The 12,912-nt window shown below is 46.2% G+C and overlaps 1 protein-coding gene across 1 annotated transcript; it reads right to left on the reverse strand.

Annotated features, from left to right (window-relative positions):
- Window positions 1–1,274: 1,274 nt before the first annotated feature.
- On the reverse strand, window positions 1,275–2,204 carry LOC132532727 (vomeronasal type-1 receptor 4-like). The gene has a single exon (XM_060171184.1). The coding sequence runs from the start codon at window positions 2,202–2,204 to the stop codon at window positions 1,275–1,277; it is 930 nt and encodes a 309-aa protein (XP_060027167.1).
- Between the last annotated feature and the right edge of the window lie 10,708 nt (window positions 2,205–12,912).

Here is a 12,912-nt window from a genome sequence, read left to right on the forward strand (position 1 = left end):
CCTTTGAGGCAAGAGATGCCCCCAGAGGCATGAAGCACTCCCAGAGGCAAGAAATGTCCTTTCGCCTGCTAGGCCTTGCCCTTTGAGGCAAGAAAAGCTCCACTTGGCATCACACTGGTTATTGCTGCTCGCCTATTTTGTTTTCCATGTCATATGCCAGTTCTTTTGAAAACGCCTGTACAATATACATTTCTGTTCACCCCGCAATGGCCATTAGTTAAAAAGAAAGGGGGAATTGTTGGTATGCATGAGACCCCTTCTGTTTCATTTGGTTTAAATCCCCCCTGCTTAACACTATTCTATTTACATAACCACTTCATTCTATTTATATAACCGCTGTTAACAAGCACCTCCCTCCAGGGCATTGGTTCAATCCCCACTGTTTCATGATATGTTTTTGCTCCACACCCCCTCCTTGTCACACTCTGATTGTCACCAGTCACTTTCTCTCCACCCTCTCTATGTCACACCCTGTTTCCACCCTACTTGTCAAGTATATATAAAGACAGCATTGTGAGTTTTAGAGTACTTTACCTTTAGTTTAGCTCAGCTCGGCTTAGATTGTGCTGCGTCCTGCATGAATAAAGAGATACTGCCTACAGCTCAACTATGAGTCCCTGGTTGTCTGTTACCTGCCCGTGAAGCCAGCCCGGCGAAAACAACATAACCCGTCAAATACGACAGTCTGGGTCAAACTTCTTCTTATTTTTTTTAATATTTATTTATTCTCTTTTGTTTCTATTGCTTTTTTATTGTTGTAGTTATTATTGTTGACAGATAGGGAAGAGAGAAATCGAGAGAGGAGGAGAAGACAGAGAGGGGAAGAGAAAGATAGACACATGCAGACCTACTTCACCACCTGTGAAGTAACTCCCCTGCTGCCCCAGGACACCTCCTTGCTCTGAGGGCTCAGTCTCCCTTCAGCACAGTGGACAACCATCGCACAGGCTCCCCTCCATTCCACAGTGTCCATGAGAGAGGACATACCAGAGATTCAGTTTGTTACATTGCAGCCCACACAGAATATCACACCCAGAATATTTTATGACAACCTGTCTTATTAAACCAGTGTAGGCCGTTTCCACAATCGAGCTTGTTAAAATTCATTTATGTGATGACACAAGAATGAACTGTCCCCCCTTGCTGTCACTCTTACTGTTGAATGCTTTCGAATGGAGCAAAGCTGCTTCTTCACTGCTTGACTGTGTCGCGATCAGTGCTTATCTTGAGGAGGAAGAAGCATTGTTGCACCAAAGCACATCAGTGATGCTTTCCTAACTATACTGGGGGTTAGTGTTCTTCACACAGACATGGCAGGGCCCACACAGCCTGGAGCGCCAGCTCATGAGGAGCAAGGGGCTGACAGTGGGGAAAGATGCAGCCAGTAGAGCAGAGAAATTCACCAACAGCCAGCTGGGATGCTTTGACAGAGCAATGCAGAGGTGACAGGTGGAGGAGAGGGCATAGCAGGTGACAAAGGTGCTGACCAGCACCAGGATGCTCTGGGTGGCCCTGGTCTCAGGAACAACTCTGGGGGTGACACGAGCTCTGTGAAGGTGCTGCACCTGCTGCTTGTGCCTATGGAGCATGCAGATCATGGAGCCACTGGCCCAGGTCATGAGGCCCAGAGACAGCACGTCAGAAACTGAGAACAGAGCTGTAATGAGTGGGCTTGACAATTCATGTTGAAATGTCACAGAGCAATAATCAAGAAATATTCTGTGTGTGATGTTTTCACTGTTTGAACTCCTGCTCATTCTTAGAGTAGTTACAAGATTGAGAGAAAGGCTGAGTATCCAGGTCAGGACTGTGTAGCGCTCAATGTTCTGGGCAGCCCTGTCTTTGTGCTGGGCCCACCTGGAGGTCCAGGGGCTGATGGTGACCATCTGACACACACTCAAGAGGCAGGTGGTGCCCATGGAAACCCCCCTGCCAACCTTGTGAAGATAGAAGACAAGTTTGCAGCCCAAATCACTGAGGAAGTCTGTCACCCCAAAAGCTGCCATGGTGTGTGTGACTCCTTTGGAGAGAATGACCATGGAGTTGGCAATGGTCAGGTGTCTGAGAATCACGTCTGTGGGCCTCTCCCTGAGCTCAGAGAAGTGGAGGGAGAGGTAGTGGAAAAGCAGACAGAAGTTCCCCAGAGACCCCACGAAGGTCTGGAATGCAAAGACGAGTCCCACTGCCACATGCCCAGAGGACATTCTGGTTTCCAGATGATGGCCGTTCACCTTCATGCTCAGAGCAGCAGGGAGACAGGCTGTGCAGGCAGCATGGGAGCTGGAAGCCGCTGATATGCTGCTGGGACTTCAAGCTCCGGGCTTTTTCAGATATAAAGCAAGGGACAGAGACAGACATGGAAGACGGAACGCTATCACAGCACTGATGTTTCCTGCACTGAAGCAGGGGCCAGGCTCAAAGTTAGATCAGAACGTGGCAAGGCAGGTGTACAGTCAAAGTGAACTATTCTGCTGGTTCCTGGTAAAGTTTTAACCACTGATGTTAGTGACCTTTCAATAACACTTTGTAAATCCCTCACAGAACACAGAGCACTGTGTAGTATAAGGAACTCAGAGCTGAGACATGGGCTCTCCTGTCATCTCCTGTGCAGAGGGCCAGAGATGAGACACGGATGAGGAAGCCTCTGTCAGAAACACATGGTTCAGAGCAGAGTGGGGCAGCTTGTGGCAAAGGCAGGATGTTAAGCCCCTCTCCACACTCCTCCCTCAGGACAGCTTGGGCACCAAGAGAGCTAGGCTGTGATCTCACTGTCTCTTATTCATTCCATGTGACTTGACAGGACGTCCTGACAGTTTTGATAGCTTCCAGATTCTATTCTTATAGTGACTTAGGTTTTTCATCAGTCAATTCTGCATCGAGCTGAGAATTCCTGGTTAGCCCAGCTGAGCTGCTGCTGTCAACTGCAAAGGCAGGTTCCTCTGTCCACGTGCTGACCCCATGTTTGAAAAGAGCTGGCTCTTCTACCAGAATCACCGAGGCCACGTCACAGGACTCAGCAGCTGAGAGGAATGTCCTGTTCTGATGCAACCTAGTGACACACTGACTATGTGACAACACACACAAGTCTTGGATCAAGTGCAGCAGTGAAGGCTTCAGATTGCCATGCTCTTTGGAGTGTATTTATTCCTCCCTAGTTTAAGAGAGGCAGAGTGGAGGTGAACACGACAGCTTGCACAGGGGGGAAAGGGACAGGCAGAGAAATGCAAGGTAAAATTGAGATTGATATAAACAACAAAATGCCATCAGGTATACTGTTGCTTGAAATTGCTTTCTGAAATATATATTCAAAATGTCCTACCTTGTAGTTGCAGAAAGAAAAGATTCTCATCTTCTTCCTCAAGCATGAATGCTCCCACTATAGACTGAACTAGTAGCTGCCAGAAGGCCCTGTCACCAGGGTTCAGAGGACACAGCTGGGGCTGCAGCCTGCCCTCTAGTGACACTGTCTGCACAGACTCCAGGATGCCAGTAGGTCCTTCCAGCTCTTGACAGGGGGACTAACAGGAACCTCCTCTCAAACTGACAAGGGATGCTCAGTTTCTGTAAGAATTACTGAAGTTAGATTTTCATACAGTAAATATTAAATATCTGAAAATCAAACATTATTTTTTTCAAATATGTTTACATATTTATTAAAGAATTAGAGAGGGGAAGAGAACTGGTGATCACTGGGCACATAGATGACAGTGTCCAGCTGAGGGCGTCATGCTGGAGAGTCCAAGGTTTATCCCCTGTGTCACCTTGCCAGCCATTCAATGTCATTTGTGTTTGAAATGATGGCAGCAGTTCCTGCCAGCAAGGTCTGCAGCTGGGAAAAGCTGTGTAGTCTGCAGCCCCATTTCTTCTCCCAGCCCAGCTACTGTCTCAGGAACTTCCAACCCGGTGCGTCTGGAACTGGAGCCCCGGCCCCACAGAACCTCTTAGCTGACAGTCACTCACCAGACTACTGCTGCAACTTCTTCCTTACAGACCTACCCTGAGCTGGCACAGGAGGTCCCAGCTCTCTGCAGCTGAAGGGACAGGGGACTCGGTGGGAAGAGGCCACAGCCTCTGCCTGTGTGAAAGATGCAGCCAGACCCTGAGATATGGCCTTGTGATCAGTGACCTCACCTCCCTGCTGAGCCCCAGTGAGCATGTCCCTAGGAGTGGCAGTGACAGGGCAGCCTTGGGGACTGGGGATGCTGATGCAAAGAGCACAGGTGCTGGCTGTGAGAACAGTGACACACTTTGCACAATGACCCCCACAGCGACCACTGCCCATGGGAGAGGGGCTCTGTCCTCCCAGGGTCCCTGGAGCAGCAGGGGCTCCTCAGAGGAGCAGGAAGGGCTGGGCTCTGACAGGAGCTGATGGCTCCTGGGCTCCTGGCTTCTCTGCTGTGCTGACTTGTTTTCTGCTGAGAACCTTAGTGATCTGTGTCCCATTGAGTGAGTCCAACTCTTAGGTGATGAGCAGAGATGGAGCCCGACAGGCTAGATAAGGTGTTTTCTGTGCTACAGGTTATGGGATGAACAGTCTTCACTGAAGATCTTTACAATCATTTGGTTATTTGCACAGCTCAGAGCCCATGAGCCTGCAGGGGAGATGAAATAAGTAGATAGGGGCCATCATCATCATCATCATCAGGCTTCACTGGCAGTTTCTCCGTTTGAACAAAATAGGAAAGAAAAAGAAAATGAAAGAGACTGGAAGTAGTGATTGGCTGGTCAACACCCATGGCCAGCTGAGAGGCAATTACAGAAGGCAGACCTCCCACCTTCTGCATCCCATAAAGATCTTTGGTCCATACTCCGAGAGGGGTAAAGAGTAGGGACACTTCCAGGCAGGGGACAGGATACAGAAGGGGCTAGGAGACAGAACTCTGGTGGTGGGAACTATATCCCTCTTTTAAAATGTATTTTATTTATTGTTGCATAGAGACACAGAGAGATTGAGAGTGGGTGGGGGGTAGAGAGGGAAAGAGAAAGAGAGATACCCATAGTCCTACTTCATCACTCTTGAAGCTTCCCACCACCCTCACAGTTGGGGACCAGGGCCTTGAACCTGTGTCCTTGCACACTGTAATGTGTGTACTTAACCAGGTGTGCCACCACCTGGCTCTAGAGTTATACGCCTCTAATCTCACAATATTGTTGATCATTATTAAATCACTAGTATAATAATATTTTTTAAAAAGTGAAGAAAAATCTAGGGGTATGAATCAAATAGAACTTCCAGTAGCTACATCCAGTGGAGAAGCAATTCCAGATGGCAGAACTCACACCTTCTGCACCACCAAAAATAATTTTGGTCCATACCCCAGAGTCATAAAGAACACAAATTTCCAATGGAGAGGATGGGACACAGAACTCTCAGGGTGGACAGGCTGGGAGTATGGATAGACATGCCAATGCCCATGTTCAGGGTGGAAGAAATTACAAAAGCCAGACCATCCACCTTCTGCAACCCATAATGACCTTGGGTCCATGCTTCAGGAAGGTTAAACATTAGGAAAGCTATCAGGGGAGGGGATGAGATATGGAGTTCTGGTGGTGGGAACTGTATGGAGTTGAACACCTCAACAAAAATATAAAAATAAAGAAAGGAACTCTTATGGTGCAAAATGTATGGAATTATACCACAGTAATCTTACAATCTTGTAAATTAACAATCACTAGTAAAAATTTTTAAATTACTAACTACCTTCATATAAACTATTCTTCATATAAACTCTTCCATCCTTTATGAATATGATTAGTCAACAATTTGTCTGGATCTATGTGTTAACTCTTTTTATAGCCACCAGGTTCCAGATGCTACCATGATGCCAACTACCTCTCAGAGCAGATGACCCCACCAATGTGTCCTGGATCCCTGCTTTCCCAGAGCCCCACCACACTAGGGAAAGAGAGAGGCAGGCTGGTAATATGGATCCACCTGTCATCGCCCATGTTCAGCGGGGAAGAAATTACAGAAGCCAGACCTTCCACCATCTGCATCCCACAATGACCCTCTGTCCCATACTCCCAGAGGGATAAAAAATAGGAAAGCTACCAAGGTATGGGATAGGATGGGATACAGAGTTTCAGTGGTGGGAATTGTGTGGAGTTGTGCCCCTCTTATCCTATGGTTTTTGTCAGTGTTTCCTTTTTATAAATAAAAATTAAAAAATTACAACTACCAACTACGACTGAAAAAATTATGGGTGTCAACCCTTTCTTGACTGTTTTATAGCTTTTACCAAATGATTCCATCTTCTCTCTAATATTTTTAATTGCCTCCAGGGTTATTGCTGGGGCTCTGTGCCAGCACTGTGAATCCACAACTCCTGGAAAACACTTTGACATGTTTTTTCTTTCTATTTGACAGGAAAGAGAGATACAGAGAAGGAAGAGGAGATAGAGAGGGAGACAAAGAGACATCTGCAGACCTGCTTCACCTGCTAGTGAAGCTTCCCTCCTGCAGGTGTGGAGTGGGGGCTCAAACCCAGATCCTTCTGCATGTGTCTGCTCAGCTGAGTGTGTCGTCACCCAGCCCACTACAGTCTCATTCTCTGTCATTGCAGGATAGTATTTTTGGTCCATCTGTTTTGTTTATTCATTTATTGATTTACTATTGGGGGGAATTAATGGTTTACAGTCGACAGTGAAATACAGTAGTCGGTACACGTGTAACATTTCTGTTTTCCATGTAACAATTCAACCCCCACTAGGTCCTCCTCCACCATCTTGTTCCAGGACATGAACCCTCCCCACCACCCCAGAGTCTTTTACTCTGGAGCAGTACACCAACTCCAGTCCGAGTTCTGCTGAGTGTTTTCCCTTCTGTTCTTCTTCTTATTTTTCACTTCTGTCTATAAGTGGGATCATCGCATATTCATCCTTCTCTTTCTCTTTTGTACAACCACTAGGCATCTCTCCAACCCCCATAACTTCTTTATCTTGTCTTGTTCTGTTGTTGGGAGTTTAGTTTGGATCTGCATTTTGTCTATGTGAATAGTTGAACCATGGGCATAGGAAGCAAATACAATTTTAAATAAATTCTGTATTATCTTTTTTATTGGATAGAGACAGCCAGTAGTTAAAAAGAATGGAGTGATAGTGAGGGAGACAGACAGAGAGACACTTGCAGCCCTGCCTTGCCCCTTGTAAAGCTTTCCCCCTGAAGGTGGGGACCAGGGACTTGAACATAGGTCCTTGAGCACTGTAACATGTGTGCTCAACCAGGTGCGCCACCACCCAGCCCCCCAAAATACATTTTGCACTAGTGCTTTTTAATATTTGGACATATGCAGTAGTGACATTGTTGGTTCATAAGGTTTCTCTGTTTCTGTGTGTGTGAGGACTCACCAGCATGCTTTCCACAGGGGCCGCACCAACACTCAATTGGCTGATCATGTTTTTTTTTTCTTTTTATCAGTGTATTGCTTATCTGTGGCTTACAGTGGTGTGAGGATTGAACCCAAGTCCATTGATCATAAAAGGCTTTTTTCATAGACATTATGCTATCTCTCCAGCCCTCAACTGGATGTTTCTATTTAATGGAGGTTAAAACAAAACAAACAAACAACAACAACAAAAACCCAGCACAGTTTGTTTCTAGTTTATGTGAATGCTGGATATTGAACCTGGACTCTTGAGACTCAGGCATCCATAATCTTTTGCATAACCACGTGCTACCTCCCCAGCCCTCTAGTGTATAGTTTTAAAGTCGCTTTATTTATTGATTGATTTATCTGATTATTGTAGAAGACAGTTGCGACCTCAGGGTAACTTCCATATCTCCCTAAAATAGATGCCACCACAACTCACTCCCTGAAACCCCTTCCTGATCCCTGGGTCCACCCCCTTCTGGCTCCCTCCCCTTCACAGGTAGGAACCCTGGTCCTATCTTGACAAGGAAAGAAATTAGAGACAGGGATGCAGAGTGAAAGTGTCCATGGCACTGGAATATTACAGGTGGAGACGTGGGGTCTCCGTTTTGGAAATAGCTAGCAGGTCTAATTTAGGCTTATTCAAAGGGGCCCCTGACTTTACCTGTTTTTGCCTGAGTCTGACTGATGTGCAGGTGGACCTAATTGTGTGGAGTTGTACCCCTCCCACCCTATGGTTTTGTTAATTTATCCTTTCTTAAATAAAAAATAAATTAAAAAAAAGAAGGTGGAAGGATGAAGAGAGGAATGGTAACACTGACTGATGTCCACCTGACTGGCCCTGTCAGAAGCAAAAGACTGAAAGGGACAGCAGTAGGAGAGGGAAGTGACTAGATGACACAGCACCAAAGCTTCCCTCAGTGCAGTGAGGATGGGTTGAAACCTGACTCAAGAACAGAACAAATGGATGGGGACTACAGTCAATAATATTTATACACTTTTCCCATATTTGGGAGCTACTCTCTTCCCTGATCCAGCTTTCTAGTCCTTTGTCCAGACATGGCATCATCTCCCAGACAATAACTTAGGTCCACCTGCACATCAGATGTCAGGCTCAGGCAGAAACTAGTAAAGTCTTGGGCCCCTTTGAATAAGCCTAAATTAAACCTACTAGCTATTTCCAAAACGGAGACCCCAAGTCTCCATCTGTAATATTCCAGTCTTTAGGTTCATGATTAGTCAACAATTTGTATGGCTTTATATGTTAATTCTTTTTTTAAAATATATTTTTTCTATTTTAATTTTTAAAAATATTTATTTTCCCTTTTTGTTGCCCTTTTTATTGTTGTTGTAGTTATTATTATTGTTGTTGTCATTGTTAGATAGGACAGGGAGAAATGGATAGAGGAGGGGAAGACAGAGAAGGGGAGAGAAAGATAGACACCTGCAGAACTGCTTCACTGCCTGTGAAGCGACTCCCCTGCAGGTGGGGAGCCAGGGGCTCGAACTGGGATCCTTATGCCAGTCCCTACATTTGGTGCCACAAGAGCTTAGTCTGCTGTGCTACTGCCCAACTCCCATATTAACTGTTTTTATAGCCACCAGGTTCCAGATGCTTATACGATGCCAACTGGACTTCCCTGGGCAGAGGACCCCACCAATGTGTCCGGGAGCCCCACTTCCCCAGACCCTGCCCCACTAGGGAAAGAGAGAGACAGGCTGGGATTATGGATCCACCTGTCAATGCCCATGTTCAGCAGGGAAGCAATTACAGAAGCCAGACCTTCCACCTTCTGCATCCCACAATGACCTTGGGTCCATACTCCCAGAGGGATAGAGAATAGGAAAGCTATCAGGAGAGGACAGGGGAGAGGATACAGAGTTCTGGGAGTAGGAATTGTACTTGTCTTATCCTACGGTCTTGTCAGTGTTTCTATTTCATAAATAAAAATTTTAAAAAAAAGAAAGGAAGGATGAATATGGGATGATCTCACTCACAGGCAGAAGTTGAAAAAGAAGTTCAGAGGAGCAAACACTAAGCAGAACCTGGACTGCAGTTGGTGTATTGGATCAAAGTAAAAGACCCTGGGGACCGTGGGAGGAGATTAGGGGTCCAGGAAAAGGCTGGCAGAGGACCGCGTGGGGGCTGTATTATTTTATTTATTTATTTTACTTTTTGTTCTCCTTGGTTTGTCGTTGTTGTGGTTATTATTATTATATGTGTTTATATTATTAGATGAGGTTATTATTATTGTTGTTGATGTCATCATTGTTGCCAGACAGGACAGAGAGTAATGGAGAGAGGAGGGGAAGACAGAGAGGGGGAGAGAAAGACAGACACCTGCAGACCTGCTTCACCACCTTCAAAGTGACCACCCTGCAGGTGGGGAGACGGGGTTCGAACCCGGATCCTAAAGCCTATCCTTGGGCTTAGTGCCATGAGTGTTTAACCCGCTGCATTATCGCCCGACCCCCTTTGGGTTGTAGTTTTATGTGGAAAACTAAGAAATGTTATGCATGGACAAACTATTGTTTTTACTGTATAATATAAAACATTAATCTTCCAATAAAGGGGGAAAATTTAAAAAAGGAGAACAGAACACACTAGATCCCTTCCCAATTCTGGGAACTTGCTGGCCCATAACAGTGGTCCTATTTCACAGGAGATCTTTCTGAAGATGTGTCTCTTTTATTTGCATCCTTACATGTGCAGTAACAAACATCACATGCAATTAGGAGAACTGAGAATTTCTCTGTTCTGAGGGCTCAGTATTGCAAGTCAGGTAATGTTGCTTGAGACGGAGCTACAACTCGTATGTCCTCAATGTGAGGGAAAGTGTCTTTTTTATTGTGGGGAGGCCTCTTCTCAGGCGCAGACTCCTGGCGTGCCCACCCTGTTGCACACCAGATGTGGGGGTCAAGAAGAATGTCACCCGCGGTAGCAGGGGCTGAATCTTACGGGACTCACTCTGTGTCCATTGCTAGTGACGCGACAAGAGATGACCCGGAGACCAAGCTGGTAGCAATGATCCTTTTTAATCAGAGAGCAAGGCTTTTAAGGGGTTGCAGAGGGCGGTAGCTTGTTTATACCATATATGGTTAAAGCAGAAAAGGGACAGAGAGAGGTAAGGGGTTGGGAAAACTATCAGGTGAGTGATCTAAGGAATGAGGAAACTAGGCTTTGATGTGCATGGGTGTAGGGGTCTTTGTGTGTCAGGAGGGTGAGGTTCGGTTATAGTCCTATTCAGAAAGGCAAGAAGAAAGAAGTGAGAAAAGGGGCCTCTGATAGCATCTGTGAGAGCAGGAGAGCTGTTTTGGGAATGAGGAAGTAGGGTTATCAATGGCTAGCAGACAGAGAGGTGTCCTGAGGGAGGAGAGAAGATGGGTCAGGTATGATAGGTTCTGGTAGCTTTTGAATAAGCAGACCATTCGGTTTAAGACAAGGAAGTAAGCTCCTGTATTGGGAGTGCAGAGTCCCTGTGAGGCAGAGAGTCTGACAGGTGAAGCTGAACCTGAAGGCCGTTCTCGCCCATGCTCAGTCTCTGGTAGAGAGAGGCTGACAGGAAGACCACGTTCCTCAGGCACCACACTCAACCATATCCTCACAGTTTCCCTACAGGAATGCACTTCATTAAAGCTCCCTCATGCTGAAGATCAAGAATGCCCCCCAGACACTCATTTACTGACATGGCTAAGGGTCAATCGCAAAAGGAGTAAATGAAAATGCCGACCAGACTCCCCTGGACAGACAACGCCGCCAATGTGTCCTGGAGCTCCGCTTCCTCACAGCCCTGCCCTACTCGGAAAGACAGAGGCAGGCTGGGAGTATGGATGGACCTGTCAACACCCAAGTTTACTGGGGTTGCAATTACAGAAGCCAGACCTTCCACCTTCTGCATCCCACAATGACCTTATGTCCATACTTCCAGAGAGTTAAAGAATAGGAAAGCTATGCAGAGGGTAGATAGCATAATGATTATGCAAACAGACTCTCATGCGTGAGGCTTCAAAGTCCCAGGTTCAATCCCCCGCACCACCATAAGCCAGAGCTGAACAGTGCTCTGGTAAAAAAATAATAATAATAAAATAAAATAGGGGGTCGGGCGGTGGCTCAGTGGGTTAAGAGCATGTGGCACAAAGCGCAGGGACCTGCATAAGGATCCCGTTTCAAGCCCAAGGCTCCCCACCTGCAGGGATGTCGCTTCACAGGCGGTGAAGCAGGTCTGCAGGTGTCTATCTTTCTGTCTTCCTCTGTCTTCCCCTCCTCTCTCCATTTCTCTCTGCCCTATCCAACAATGAACAACATCAACAATGGCAATAATAATAACCACAACAAGGTTACAACAACAAAGGCAACAAAAAGGGGGGAAAATGGCCTCCAGGAGAGGTGCATTCATGGTGCAGGCACCGAGCCCAGCAATAACCCTGGAGGAAAAAATCAAGTCAAATCAAATAAAATAAATACTCTTTTTTGAGTAGGAAAGCTATCAGGGGAGGGGATGCGATACAGAGATGTGGTGTTGGGAATTGTGTAGAGTTGTACCACTCTTATGCCATGGTTTTGTCAAAGCTGCCTTTTTATAAATAATAATAATAAAAAAAGAAGTTGTCTACATCCCTGAAAACACAGCTCATTTGAGCCAAGCACCTGTTCGTTTTCACTGTGAACCTGATCCATTTAATCAGAAAGCCTGCCTTGCTATTTCCGCTGTAGTGTGGCTAAAACTTCTTTTTTAAAAATATGTATTTATGTATTCTCTTTTGTTGCTCTTGTTTTTTTAATTGTTGTAGTTATTATTGTCGGATAGGACAGACAGAAGTGGAGAGAGGAGTAGAAAAGAGAGGGGGAGAGAAAGACAGACACTGGCAGACCTGCTTCACCACCTGTGAGGCAACTCCCCTGCAGGAGGGGAACCAGGGCCTCGAACAGGGATCCTTATGCTGGTCCTTGCGCTTTGTGCCCTTAATGTGCACTTAACCCGACTCCCCTGGGTCTAACTTCTGTGGTCATCTCCACATGACTGTCAGATAACACTTTAGTCCCTCCACACTGCACACTTAGCTGCACACATTCTGCATTTTGACCACAACATCTCTGCTGCCCTGCAGTGAGGCTGCCCTCTAGCTGCCCTAGGACACCTCCTTGCTCTGAGGGGTCAGTCTCTCTTCAGCGCCATGGGCGACCATTTCACAGGCTTCCCTCCGTTCCACAGTGTCCATGAGAGAGGACATGCCAGAGATGCAGTTTGTTACATTGCAGCCCACACAGAATATCATGCCCAGAATATTTTATGACAATCTGTCTTATTAAACCAGACGTAGGCCCTTTCCACTGTGAGCTTGTTAAAATTCATTGATGTGATAACACAAGAATGAACTGTCCCTCCCATCCTGTTGCTTTTACTCTTGAATGTTTTCTAATGGGAGCAAAGATGCTTCTGCACTGCTCGACTGTGTCGTGGTCAGTGCTCATCTTGAGGGCTCTGAGGAAGAGGAGGAAGAAGCAGGGTTGAACCAAAGCACATCAGTGATGCTTTCCTGA

Source organism: Erinaceus europaeus, chromosome 2 (genome assembly GCF_950295315.1).
Source record: "Erinaceus europaeus chromosome 2, mEriEur2.1, whole genome shotgun sequence".
Lineage (NCBI taxonomy): Eukaryota > Metazoa > Chordata > Mammalia > Eulipotyphla > Erinaceidae > Erinaceus > Erinaceus europaeus.